Raw genomic sequence first — 15,275 nt, 5'->3', positions numbered from 1 at the left:
ACCGCGGATTTTTTTAATATGGAAAAATAGGTTTTGATGAACCTGAAACCCGATACAGTTAGAAGATCAAAAGATAAACATTACAGCGCAACAAAACAAAAAGACAGTAAACTAAAGAAGGATAGCTGATCAGCAAACAAGAAACCCTAGATTATAAGTGGATTTGCTCTTGATTATTCATAGGTGGATTTGAAGTTTTTCTAGATTTGGGCTTGAGATTAATTGTATGTTCATGTATGTTTTGTATGCTGCTGATCTGGCTCGAAGCATTGATATTATTCAGAAACTGATCCGGCAAGGCTTGCAAGGGTGGTGTACAAATTTAGTGACTGTGAAAGCTGAAAACCTTTAATTAGGGCTTATTAATATTAAATAAATTTGATGGGGATGAATTATAGAAAATTACTCTTGAATATGCACCATGGGCTATGGTCTAGAGGTAGGGAAGCGCCATACTGGTGCGATAACTCATGTTAAAACTGGTTGGATATGCTTTCTATGTTATCTAGGGTGCATTCTTTTCGATAAATTGAGTTTGAAAAAGTTTAATTTGGTTAAAGCTGTTTTAAGAGTGACCGACATTTGATATAGCGATGATGTGTGGACTAGTTCTTAAGTAAAACAAAATGTTTTAAGCTTGATGGTTGATCGACCATATTTAGTCCATGGCAACGGTGTTGCAAGGATCTATTTGGTTTTGATAGAAAAGAATTCCCACCACTGGATGGTGTACTCTATTATTTTTTTGTTGATTACGGGTTGATGGTAATGTATTGCCTTAAAAACATATTCAATAAATTGAACAGAAAAGTACATTAAACTAAACCAATCGAATAGAAAAGTCAATAAATTTAAATTTAATACTATTCTGTTAAACTTGTAACCAAACAAAAATACTACATGTTTAAGTCTATAAGAGCCCCTTATCTTGTTGTGTTGTGAACAATATGTAATATATACGAACAAAAGATTTTTGGGAAAATAATTACATACAATTTTAAAATCAATTTTTTGGATTACAATATATGATATATGTGGATGAAACTATCTCATTTTTCATGGTATCATGGATTATGGAAGCCTTATATATCAATATATTTAGCCATAGGTACTTGCCCAAAATCAAGACATTCTTATGCCTAAACTTTTTCCTAGGCAATTGAAACATTCCATGCCTCATGACAAAAAACAAAATTTGACTTGCATTTATTGTTTACGTTTAAAAGTTTAGAAAATAATAATTGTGAAATCTCCAAATTAAATTAGATTTTAGTAGGTTTAAACTCCTACATTTTTTATCCATTTTTCATTTTATGTGAATAAATTGGAGCAACAACTATAGAGAGATCGGTTTTTCACATTTCTCTTTTAATTTATTGATTCTACGATAGAGTTTTGTAGATTTTTCTAAGGATCACCTTAATATTCAATTAACATAATACACAATTACACACATTTTCACAATCATATAAATCAACTTGCTCAAGTATATTAGAATTGAGACATAGTATTATATTTTGATAGATTGTCTGAGTACAAAAGCCAATGACTAAGCAAAAGATAAGGATGTATTTTTCTTTACATTAGACCAAAAGGTCAAATACAAAGGGTGCATAGAGTATAAAAACTAAAGGAATCCCTAATAGGTACTCTCGACATACTATCTCCTTTGAGCAGACCATGGGAAAGAACATAGTTAGAGCACCTTTCAATTCAACCACAAAGCATTAAGCTTCCATAGAATCTTTCATTATACATTAAGAATACCCAACCTTACACAAAGATGCCTAGAAATCGAAAAGCGATAGGGTAGTGGAGTCTATGCAACATGATATAGCTACATCCTAAATGTTAATATATTGATATTATGATATGACAGAGAGATTGAAACATAATCATCAAATTAATAGAATAGAGTAAATTAAATTAATCAAACAAGCTTTGGCTAGAACATCTTTTTTGATGTTTGCAAGTAGATAGATTAGGCTCAATATGCATCTTACTTTTTTCCTCCATATTCAATAATATCCAACCTCACACAAAACACATTGAATACACAAGATGCACTAATCATACATAAGCATACAATAGCACAAAAAACATACAAGATATCAAAACAATAATTATTGTCCAATATGGACACCAATGTAATAGAGAATAACTTAAGAAGTATTCTATAAAATATAGGGTCATAAATGTGAATCAGTTGTCTATTAATTTCAACCCAAATATAGCTTAATCAAACTTGATACTTAATACCGACAAACAAAACTTAATGCCGGTAGATAGATTAGCAATTAATATTAATACCGGTGAAGCTTAATGCATAGAATAGAAAGAGAAAGAATATCCACAACACATAACACAAAGATTTGTACGTGGAAACCCTGTAAGAGGGGAAACCACGGTGGGAAACCTTACCCACAATCAGATGATACTACTATAGATAGTATGTGTATACAAATGGGGTCTGCACATGCAGAAAGGCCAACCACCTAGAGCTCACTGCTCAATCACAAAATAAGAGTCACACTGACTACAATTGGATGGTTAAATCCAATGATAATGTACTGCTCAAAGTAGCATCTTCAATGCTGGATTCAGTACCGGTTAAGCTCTGATAATCACCTTCAAACCTTCCTTGAACCTTCTCTATGGTCTACTCATATGATCTTCAATATTCACACATACCATGTTACAATACCAAACCATATACCTTCTCTCTACCTATTACATATCTCACAAATGAGATCTTACATATATACCAAAACCTAAGACCAAATGTGTAGGTTGTCTAACTAAGAATATTAAAATTAATCAATTACAAATAAGTCAAGATGTGATGCATCATGTCGGCTCAATACATTTACAACAATATCCAATTAATTAAATCATCTCCATAACGTGTCGTGATGACCTGGAATAGATAATGCATGCCGGTCATAACCTAGACCAATTTGCTGGTAACAACAAATATGTCAACCCGATTAGACTAATAACAAAAATACCAAAACCAAGTGTCCAAACCATGTCTTTGACATATCCACGTGATCTCCAGATGATAACAAGTCATCTTCAGTGTCAATGAACAATATAACCTGCCGGTGAGTGATATATCGGTGTCTGTGCATAAGTCACTGAACTTGTCGGTGAACATAATGTTCCGGTTCAACATAACCAAAGATCTCCAGAAGGATAAGTGTTGACATCAATGATAAAACCAATGCAACACATCAATAATACCAACAAATTTAATAGTATCTAAGAGGATTGTAAAAATATAATGAAAACCTGTACATCTTTCAATTGTGTCTAAATTTAATGTTAATGAGATTAACATTCTTCTAATGATATCTTGAAATCAATCGAATAGTCTCAAAAGAACTTAACTAACTTTTATATTATGATAATCCAAACAAAAACCGATATAAGATAATATCATAGGTACAAGTCAATTAGAAAACACAATATTACAATACTTATGAGTCAATACATCATTAAGAAATTGATTAGTTTCTATTTGAAAAATTGAAGTATCTATAATATATTATCAATTCAACAAAAGGCCATCACACATTTCTTTAACAATTCTTATTTAAACAAAAACTTCAAGTTGATGGGCAACATGGTAAACACATGTAACCATTTATTAAAGCCTATCAAATAACATCTCATTATTATTTTATATTTCATAGAGTGTTCATCAAAACTAATGAAATACTATTTAATACTATCTTGTAAAACTAATCATCCAACACATTTAGTGAAACAAAGACAACTATTTTCCTAATCATATTGAATAAATTATATTAATCATATCTCTAGATTTTTTATCAACCAAACGATTATATCGACTATCTAATTGATATAATAAAACTCTAAAAAATCCTTAACATATCTCCATGTTTTCATTTATTATACACCAAAAATCTAAATTTACTATAAAAAAATTCCCCTTTAATTTGCTTTTTTAAATACCCTAACTTCATAGGGATAGCATGTGAAATGAGCTATAAATACTTATTAACAATTTTTAACATATGAGAGATCATTCTTATTATGTATATGCATTATATTATTTATGATCTTTTGGAATTTAATAAGGGTTCCCTCTAAAATAAAATAAAATCTATCAAAATAATACCTTGAAGACTCCTGCAAAAACATTTATTAAGGAGATTCTTAACTTTCTTATAACTAAGCTTGAGTTGTATATTCCAAAACTATTGAATTTATCCCATTTTGATTCAAAGTCGGACCAAATCTAACATTAAAAAACAAATGATTTCGATGAAGTCATCGGTTTTAGAAGGAACTAATCTATATTTGAAATTGAGATTTAGGAAAGTCTTTGAGAGAAAGATTATGTCCATGCCAAACTAACTAGATTTTCTATAATACACTGGATTTGCTTTGTCAATCAAGAATGAACTTAACATCACTTGGTATTCGGTAATCAAAAAGGTATAGATATATAGATATATGGAGAAAAGAGTGTGATTTGTGAGGTCTTAATTTCTTTATGAATGCTTGATTGGTACTTGTGTATATAAAGCCTAATGACAGGTGCTACACGCATAGTTATAAGTTAAAAAAAAAAGTCAATATTGGATATGGCGTGTATCCTTATTTTCCTTCTCCTCTTTTCCAAGATATTATCTTTGTTAAAGATCCCCTCTACTGTAGGAGGTGGATGTCTTTGATAATGATCTCTTCCTCTCTTTAAAATTTAAAAGGTAATCCTTTTCTAAATTCTAATTTTGCATTTCTTTTCCGCTTAATCTTTCATCTAATGTTAGAAAGCTCTAATCTTCACACTCTTGGATGTGTTCGAATTATGGTTTAGTTCTCTTTCCTACCAAGTGATTCTCTATTATTTTTGATCTTGTATCAAACCTTGTTGTGAGCATTTGTCATCAAATCTCCTTCACAATTTGATGTGGTAACATGGTACCCTTTCTCAACTCACTAATTAGCAAGCCAAAAAAGGGGGGCATATAGCTACCCGCAAATTTCATCACTTCCCTAGTAAACATTTAGGTAATTTGGTGATTTTATGATTTATCTAATAATTTGGTTTTGTAGGGTCCGGTTCCTAACAGTATATTATAGATACCGCTGGGGGCTTCGTCCGACACCTTATGGATATATCCTTTTTCATGAAATGATTACTTTTTTGTACTTTAGCTTGCATATGCACACAGTGTCATATGACCATTGAAGTGGGGGCTAAATGCAGCATCATAGATTGTACACCCTTAATTGGATGTTACAATTTCATGCTTAGGTTAGCACCCACCTTAGTGTGTTTTCATCTTGCATCTTAATTTCCCTTTATGCATTAAATTAATTAATTCAATTAAATATAAAGTCTTCTTTCATCACTCTACACATCATAAATTTGGGCCCTTCATATTAAGTGTGCCCCTTTTTATTTTATTCTTTCAATAAATCATTTCATCAATTACCCTCATTATGTCCTATTTCCACCTTCAAGGCCCGATTTCGCATATCTATACATCATGAATTTTCATATCCTTTTGGAATCCACTTTAGAATCACATTATCTTGCTTCCTCAAAAATTTGAGGAAAAGTTGGTCAGACAAAGAGGGGGCCTACCTGGTCCCAAACTTATCTTTTGAAATTGTGGGAGCAAGTTTTGGCGGTATTTTAAAGTTTAAATCTAGAGAATTGTCAAATTATATTAATTCTAGGTCAGCCTAAGGTCAGAAACAAAGTTAGGGTTTCCTACATATCGTCTTCCCTTTCCTCATTTGAGGGATCTATCTACAAGCAAACTTTAAAGGAGCCTCTTGTGAAGTGAAAGTGTAGGTTATGTGAAATCTACAATAGCAAATCAAGCATCATTCAAGTCTACATCAATCATTTTGAACATCAATTAGGAGCTTTGAAGACATTGAAGAATAATAGGAGATCACCAGCTATTGATTAGATTGTATCTCTTCCCTAGGGTTTGGTATGATTTCATGTTATTTTCATGTCTTTGTATGAACTTCATGGCATTTATTTTTAGATTTATATTCATGCTTTAGATCCATTAGTTCATTTGTGATTTGAGATATTTACATTCACATTTACAAGCATTTAGGTTTTTTTATCCAAAGTGTAGGGTATAACTCTTGATTTACTTTCTCATTCATTTTGGATCTTGCATACACACAAGATTCTTGCAAACACATTTCTTAGTACATTATCAGCTATTTTTGGACGTGGAAAGTAAAAAAAATAGGGTTTTTACTAAGGGACAACCTTATATAGCCACCTAGACACCATTTTTCAAGTTGCAGGTGAAGGTACAAGACTTCAATGAATGCATGATTTTTCGGACCGACGAAAGACACAAGTGCAAATCCAGTCAAAGAATTAGGTCTTAGTTTTCAAAGACTAGGGTGTGGTGCCCTAGTCTAGGACCAAGGCATGGTGCCTTGGTCCCTTGAGTTTTGCATCATTTCTTGCGAGTTCGGCATTTCTAGCCTTCAAAGTCTCAAATCTAGGTTTTCACCTCTCTGTTTTGAAAGGGACCAAAGCATGGCATCCTAGTCCTACCCAGTCTACACCAAATTTTAGTGACAAGTGCACCTCTAGGTTCCTTTTCTAGTTCTTCTTTTAGTTCATGAGTTTCAGTTTAGTCAGATTCTGTATTTTTAGTTTATGTTTGTTTTATTTTTCATCTCATAGCATAGTTGGTTATTGCATCATATTTTGCACATCTCCTCTACATTATAGAAAAGGAATAGAAACCCTAAGATATATTCCTTGACTCTCTCTTTCTCTTAGAAGATGTAATCAAAATGAAATATCTCCCTAAGATCTTTCGTATTCCAATGTGTGTATGAGAATGGGATTAGGTCTTAGCTACTTGGTTCCATTTTTATACACACACCAATATTAACCGATTGACCCCCCTACCAATAGTCTTCGATAAACTGACCAAATCTAACCTTGGAATCTTCTATAAAAGGGAGAAAACAAGAAAAATTGTAGAGAGGTTCCTGAAAAAGCCAAATATCTTCGCAAAACAAGGCAGTTCTTCCATCCCTAATTCTTTGGCTTGGGTGAACTCACAATAATGGTTCCCACTTTTTTGCCACTTTTGACACTGAGATGTACATTTTTAAAATAATCTTCAACTTCCGAGAACTATAACTTTTAAACTATTAAAAATTTGAAGATGATGTAAATTAGTGATTTCTAGCATTTTGTTTGTAGATTCTATATACATTTTTTTCAAATTTTTTTGAAAGATTTTTTTAAAAATTTTCCATCTCCCTCGAAAAGTAGTTTTTTACAACAAACTACATTTTTTAAGAGTGATGTGCCTCCCGAAACGCATAACTTTTTTTCTATAAATGATAAAAACTCAATTCTTTCGAATTTTGGTTTGTAACATCAATATCCAGGGCTTGCATTTGGTTTTATAGCGATATGTTCAATATTTTTCATTTTATAAAGTTTTGAAGTCTGACTAGTCATAATTCAAACATAGGTTTACGTTTGAACACATAACTTGTTCTATATAAATCGAAATTCAATTTTTTTTTTTTTGTTAGAAAGAAGACATCAATACCAAGGGCATAGATATTTTTCAGAATTTTTTTGAATTAGTTTCTTATTTTTCCCAATGCGTTGAACAGAGAAGTTCATGTTCGGTGAAAAACCAATTTTTAATAAAATTAAAAAATCAAGAACATAATAAATTCAAAATATAACAAAATTATATTCGTTGGAAAGCTTGCTTCGAGTACTACCATCTAATATTTTTGGGTTATCAAGATTATTTCATTCGTGCATTGAACCAGAGCTCCGAAGTCATTAATTCTTCAGAACTCTGAAATTTTTTGGGAGAAACTTCTAATTTTTGGGGTTCAAATGAACACGAGTTCGATCGGATTGGGTTCGCTCGAACCAAAAGGGGTTCGAGCGAACCCCCATTCGCTCGAACTAGTGAGTTCGATTTTGGCATGCTCGATGTTCGAGCGAACCCACTCGATGTTCGAGCGAACCCAACTGAACAGTTTGGTTCGCTCGGACTCCCAGGGGTAGTCCGAACGAACATTTGTATTTCGCTCGAACACTAGCAAATCCGAAATTCCCACTTTCGCCAAATTCCTTCGTTGGCAAAAGTGGGAACCAGCTTTGTGAATTCACCCGCTTGCACCCCTCACAACAACTTCCCTGGCTTTTATTTCATCATTCCACAAAGAAGATCCCACAAGAACATTGTGAGATTGGAGAAAATCTTTAAGATAGCCGACACTACAAATAATATTTGTTATGCTAGATGAAATTATATTCTCTTAAATAAGAAAAGGATCTCCAAATCCATTTCTCAAGGAGAACTTCGTTGAAATTTTTAACATTTCTCAGGCCAAGGCCTCCCAATCTTTTTGGCCTGCTAATAGCTTCCCAAGAAATAAGTAGAATTCTTTTTCTTTCCTCAACACCAAACCATAGGAAACATTTTTGGATCTTCTCAATGATGTCGGCAAACTTGAAAGGGATTTTAAATATACTAAGAGGATAAACTAGCAAATTCCGAAGGGAAGATTTAAGGAGTTGAACCTTCCTTCCTTGACTAAGAAGAGTGCCCTTCCATCCGACCAGTTTCCTATTAATCCTATCTATAAGAGAATTTCAGAAGGAAATAGTGGGTTTAGAACATAAAAGGAATCCCAAGAAAAGAAGAGGGAAGAACACCAATTGGACAACCTAGGATGGAAGCAATCTTCTTTTGTCTATCATCTCGAGTGTTAAAAAAATATAGAGATCTCTTCCTCAAATTCACTTTTTGGCCTAACACCTTTTCATACAGGTCCAGCCTCTTCTTGAAAACTCTTGCTTATCCTATGAATGAACTTCCCATCAGAATGGTATCATCAACAAATTATTGACGAGAGAAAACTAGGGCCACTAAGGAAGGCTTAAGGCCTTTCAAGTTAGTATCATTCACCAGCTTGTGCATGTACCTTCTTAGACAATCCGCCATCAAAATAAAGAGGATTAGGGAAATTGCATCACCCTGTCTGAGGCCCCTGAAAGCCTTAAAAAAATGTGAGGGAGAACGATTGACTATAATACCCAAAGAATATGAGGAGATAAGCTACTAGATAAGATGAAGGACCCTCTCCATTAATCAAAAAGCTATTAAACTTGAATCATTTGAACATAGATGTAATAAAATGAACTGGATGGGTTAGGAGTTTTAGATATGATATATGTATAATTATCTATTTAATGGTTTAATAGTTACTTTTGTATGTTATGTTATGAAATGTGCATTACATTAAGGGAAGAATCATGTATCATTTCAATTAATGTTGCTTATATATTTACTTTGTTGTTTCTTAGTAATGACGTTGAGATTACCCTAGGGAATAAGAACTTGAGATGTTGTGATTGATTCCACTTGTGCACTTAAATTTAATTTCATGCTTATAAAATGTATGTATTTCTTAAGTTTAGATGTTGTTGTATCTTTGAAAAAAAAAACCTCTATTTTTTTTGGTTAGTATGTTAGTTTCTCTAGGGTTTTCTTGGTAGGCATTATAGCTTACTTCTTTCGGAGTCAAGAAAGGTAGCCTAGATTTGTGTAAAAAAGAGTGATTAATATAATTATAGTGAAATATGATGGGTCAATTTGTGTAAGATGAAGTACTAATGTGTTGAAATAATTAGATTTTTTTTATATAAGTTAGATGTTTATGAGTGTATTTTAGGAGGTGTATTCTTCTTATTTTTATAGACTTTCAAGAAGGTTGGAACCGAGTGTTATTTAAAGAGAGTCTTTATTGAAGAATAAGAATTGAATAAAATATTATAAATGAAATTTCTCTCTCCCTCCCTATAAGATTTGAGTAGCATGCATTCTTATTAAAAATTATTTTCCTATTCAAAATGAAAAATCGTTAATGTAGATGGTAGTCTTTTAGTAAATTACTCTATCACATACCTCCTTTAGAGTCGAGAAAGATATGATAGATTTGTGTAAGAAATAGTGATTGATATAATTATAGTAGGATAGAATGGATTGATTTGTGTTACATGAAGTACTATTTTGCTTAAATAATTGGATTTTTTTGGTTAAACAATTAAATTTATTTTTTAGGAGGTGTAGTTTTCTTATTTTCATATAATTTCAAGAGGGTGGCCATTGTATGGATGCCATCATATTTCTCTCATTTCATGTACAATATTGACTCATTTTTCTATGTGTATTTGGTATCATCTGATATCACAAATGACAACAACAAACATCTTGCATTACAATTATGTAGTGCTTTCATGCTCAAATAATATTGTTAATCGTGTTTTTAGGGTGTGTTCATTAATAATTTGTGTGTATTACATATGTATATAAGACATCTTGCATGCTAGACAATCTTGTCTTCAAACATTTGTCAAGTCATTAAATCGATATTGTTATACAATTTGATAAAAGAAGAGTAATTATCCTTATCATGTATATATCATCAAACTTAATCTTCATGTGGGAAGAGATAAAGAAGATCAAGGTGAGTTGGAAATTGAACTAAGAAAATTTGTGAAGAGTGGATCCACTTAATAAGATAAAAAAATAATTGTAAAAATGAGGTAAATGATAGACAAAATATTCATTAATTCCAAAATATTTATCTATTTTTTACCAATATATCACATTATGTCACCCTTTCTAACTAAATATGTTTATTACTTTAATCTTATTATAAAATATTTAATCTACTAATAACATTTTCTAAACTCTTTAATGTAAGGTAAATTATGTTGCCTTATTAAATTTTGTAGGTGTGTCCTTTTACAATACTAAACATATATATATGTATATGTACATTCATAGATACATACATACATACATCAAGTTTAGTATCATAAAAGAACACACCTACAAAGTTTAATAAGATAACATTCAAAATAATGACAAAACTCAAAAGATACTAACTAATATGATATCAATAAAAGAAGATTTTGAAACAAATGAAAAGGAATTCTATTATCCCTCTTAATTTAACTCTTTATTTTAGTTTTCACATTTTATATTTATCACAATCTATTGTGGTTTTGGTAGTAATAGGTAGACTCTTCTGATGTAAATTTAGTATAGTAGAAAGACACACTTACAATATTCATAAAGAAGTTTAGTATGATAAGAAGACACACCTACAAAAATTTAATAAGACAACATTCCAAATAATGACAAAATTTAAAAACAAAATCCAAAAAATACTAACAAAATAAAACGATAAAACATATCAAGAAAAATTATGTTCTCCCACTTAGTTTAACTCTGACATTTATTACAGTCCATTACGTGTTGATAGTTATAGGTAGACTCTTCACATATAAATTTCGGTTTCAGCCCATTGGACAAGAATATAAGCTTGCTTGTTCACCCTAACCTTTGATTTTTGTATCTCTGGTATTTGCTGCTTGTCTTGCACGTTTCGTTGGTGAATGACAAAATCGGCAACTATTAAAATGGACTATTTTACAAGAACATGTTGAGTGAAAGAAATTGATCGTGATTTAAAAATTGATGTGGTAAGAGCCATCAGTAGACGGTAAATTCTTTAAAAAGGCTCGTTCAATGAGATTATTTGGTTTCCTAGTGCGAGAGGGAAGGATTCGAACGGAACAACACGACAAACGCGTGTGGCAAAGTAGGAGTTTTCTTGACTTGGAAAATACACAATTAATCGTAAATGTTATAATGGAGAGGAATTTGAGTGAGTTTGTAGTCCAATGGCGGAAGGGTAGGCTCTATTATTAGAGCTAACGACATGTTCTTTCGATTGCTTTTCAATCAATCAGGTTTGATGCCAATTTCTTCACATAAGTCGCCCGTGATGGAATATGAGTCAGACTGTGTCCGGAGGAGCAGGAACAATAGAGATAGATTAGGTGTGAACTATGGAGTATGGAGTGAGTGATTCGTGCAAGATATCCATGAGGAATCGCTTTCAAGTGGCAGTGGTGAAACTAATGGTGCAGGTGATGGCTTGTGCGGGGTTGCAGTCGGAATACTATCAAACTAGCTGTCCCAATGTGCACACACTCGTCAGAGACGCCGTTCGGGCGGCCATGCAGTCTGACAACATATTTCTTCAAAGGCTCGCTTTACTGCATATTTTTTCTGCATTTGAGACATGAAAAGCAAAACATAATACGTATATCTTGCAGGGCTGCGATGGATCGTTTCTGATCGATTCGAGCGAGGAAAATACGGCGGAGAAGGACGGCCCGCCAAATTTGTCAGTGCACGCTTTCTTTGTGATCGACAACGATAAAGGGAAATTGGAGTTTGCGTGTGCTGTTACTGTTTGCTGCGCTGACATCCTCGCTTTGGCTGCTGGAGACGCTCTTGTCTTGGTCCAATACTAATTAATATAGGTATTTTAGATATATCTCTTCCAAAAGTGATATATGAGGCATGGTTGATGGTTGATGGTTGTGCATGCAGGCACGAGGTCCAGACTGAGAAGTTCCTTTGGGGTGAAAGGATGGGAAATTATCGAGAGCCAAGGACACCACAGCCTTGTCCGCGCTGACCTTCAACATTTCGCACCCTCTTCAGAGCTTTTCTCAAAGAGGACTCTTAGCGCATGACCTGGTAGCTCTCTCAGGCAAGGCATTACATGCCTGCTTTTTCTAACCTTTATTCCGCTGTAGGGAGTCATACGCTGGGTTTCTCCCATTGCTCTTCGTTTCAGAACAGAATTCACAACTTTGGTAGCACAGAGGAGGTGGATCCGAGTTTGCACGCAGCCTTTGCTCAGATGTTGAGGAACGTATGCCCGGCTGGCAACACGCAAAAGAACGCAAGAGCAGTATTGGATTCCACTGCAAGTTGGTTTGACAACCAATATTACAAGAACGTGGTGGCGGGGAAGCGGATCTTCTCTTCTGATGCGGCGCTGTAAATGTAAATGTTGGAAGTGAAGTCCAATGGATTCCTTCCCTTTGCCGCCAAAAACTCTTGGTTCTTCAACTTCTATTTGTAAGCTCTTTAAGAGCTGGTTGCATATCATTTTGTGAGATGAATTCTGGAGCTGCAAGCAGTTGTGTGTACAAACCAGACTTGGTTATTAATATATTGATTCCCCTGCTTTAAGTGTGGACATAGGCTATTGCCGAACCACGATAAATCTATGTGTCTCATTTGTCTATGTGGTGAATTTATAATTTTGTTCTCTTTGCTCTTTTAAATTCATTTTTTAATCCTAATAATTGGTATCAGAGCGAGATTAGATCGATGTTCAAATTTTGATGGTTGAAATTCTTGAATCATGGAAGAAGCGAAGATAGAGAAGTTCTTCGGTCAGAGCTTTGGGTTATGGAAGGTGCAGATGGAGCCTTTGCTGATAAAGCAAGACCTTTCACTTGCGCTTGAAGGGAAAGCAAAGAAGCCAACTCGGATCGCTGATGAAGAATGGGAAAAATTAGACAAGAAGGCAAGAGCGGCATTTTTTCTCTCGCTGTCCAACAATGTTCTCTTCAATGTCACGGGTGATGCAACAACAAAAGATGTATGGGATAGACTCACAGCCATGTATGAAATGGCATCGACTGCCAATAAAGTGTTTATCATGAAGCGCTTGTACAAACTTAAGATGAAGGAAGGTTGTGCTATGGAAAACCACATCAATGAATTTAATACATTGATTAGTCAAGCGACTTCGATGGGGATGACACAAGATGATGAGAGCAAGGCTGTTTTCTTATTATGTTCTTTGCCAAGCAGCTAGGATGACGTTGTAACAGCAGTTAGCAAATCAATATCTAGTAAAAATAAGTTGGTTTTTAATGATGTAGTAGCTACTCTTCTCAGCGAGGATTTGAGAAGAAAGAATGATGAACCTTCATCCGGTGAAGCCTTAATAGTGGTTAGCACCGAAAATAGAGGTAGAAGTCATAATAGAGGGAGAAATAATTATCATAGACGTTTGAAATCAGCAAAGAGATCAAAGCCTAGAAACAGAAATGGTGATTGTTGGTTTTGTGGCAAAGCTGGTCATGTAAAGAAGGATTGTAGAAAATTCAAAATGGCACAAGAGAGGGTGCGAGACAGCGAAGCAAATATAGTCTACGATAAAGATGATAGTGTACTAATCCTTTCAACAACTGACACTACTCCGGATTCATGGGTGCTTGATTCCAGTGCCTCCCATCATGCTACCTCGTGTCTTGAAGCGTTCATTAACTACCATGAAGGTCATTTTGGAAATGTTTTCTTGGGAGATAACAAAGCTTGTGAAATTACAGGCAAAGGTGATGTGTTGCTACCATTAGAAGGTGGTAAAACATGGCTGCTCAAAGATGTTCGCCATGTCCCAAAATTGAAACGGAATTTGATATATGTTGGATAGCTCTTTGATCAAGGTCTTAATGTAAATTTTCTTCCGGATACATGGAAGGTAACACATGGTACCATGTTGATTGCAAATTGTAACAAAGTGGGTAGTCTATACATATTTAAGACTCATGGTGAAGTGGGAGTTACAATGGTGATTGAGGATAGCAAAGCGGATCTTTGGCATCAAATACTTGGGCATATTAGCAAGAAAGGACTCCATGTTATGCATATAAGAAATCAGCTTTCAGGCCTCAAAATTGTTAACTTAGCCTTTTGTGAACATTGCCTTTATGGCAAACAAAAGAGAGTCAGTTTTTTGAAAGGTGGGTGTGACACTGAGACAACACCACTGAAGCTTGTATAATCAGATGTTTTTGGGCCTACCGAGGTAACCTCCATTGTAGGAGCTAACTATTTTTTCACCTTTCTTGATGATTGTACAAGAAAAGTATGGATTTAAATATGCTTTCTAAGAAATCTAAAGTCTTTTCAAAATTAAAAATTTTCAAAGCTTTAGTTGAAAATCAGATAGGGCATAAAATTAAGTGCTTACAAACTGATAATGATGGAGAATTTTGTTTGCATGAATTTGATGATTTTTGTGCTGATAATGGGATTAGAAGAATTAAGGTTGTTCCCTTCACTCCCCAAGAGAGCAGTGCAGCCGAGAGGATGAATAGGACAATTCTTGAAAAGACACGATGTATGTTGTCAAATGCAGGTTTAGGCAAGGAATTTTGGGCAGAAGCATGTAACACGACAATGTATTTAATCAACCAAAGTCCCTCATCTAATTTGGATTTTGGTATTGTGAAAGAGGAATGGCAAGGGAAGAGGATTTCATAGTCGCATCTTCATGTGTTTGGATGTGAAGCCTTCTCGCATATACCCAAGGAGAAGCGAACC

The 15,275-nt window shown here is 33.9% G+C and overlaps 1 protein-coding gene across 1 annotated transcript; it reads left to right on the top strand.

Annotated features, from left to right (window-relative positions):
- Positions 1-11,926: 11,926 nt before the first annotated feature.
- On the top strand, positions 11,927-13,057 carry LOC131036790 (peroxidase 64-like). Its single transcript, XM_057968779.2, is given in 4 exon segments — positions 11,927-12,085; positions 12,197-12,385; positions 12,477-12,639; positions 12,686-13,057. Coding segments are annotated over 4 exon segments (762 nt in total). The 3' UTR covers positions 12,937-13,057.
- Positions 13,058-15,275: the final 2,218 nt, after the last annotated feature.

The sequence above is a fragment of the Cryptomeria japonica genome, chromosome 5 (assembly GCF_030272615.1).
Source record: "Cryptomeria japonica chromosome 5, Sugi_1.0, whole genome shotgun sequence".
Classification (NCBI taxonomy): Eukaryota; Viridiplantae; Streptophyta; class Pinopsida; order Cupressales; family Cupressaceae; genus Cryptomeria; species Cryptomeria japonica.
Note: the sequence above shows the minus strand (reverse complement) of the source record. Positions and strands in the feature narration are given on the sequence as shown.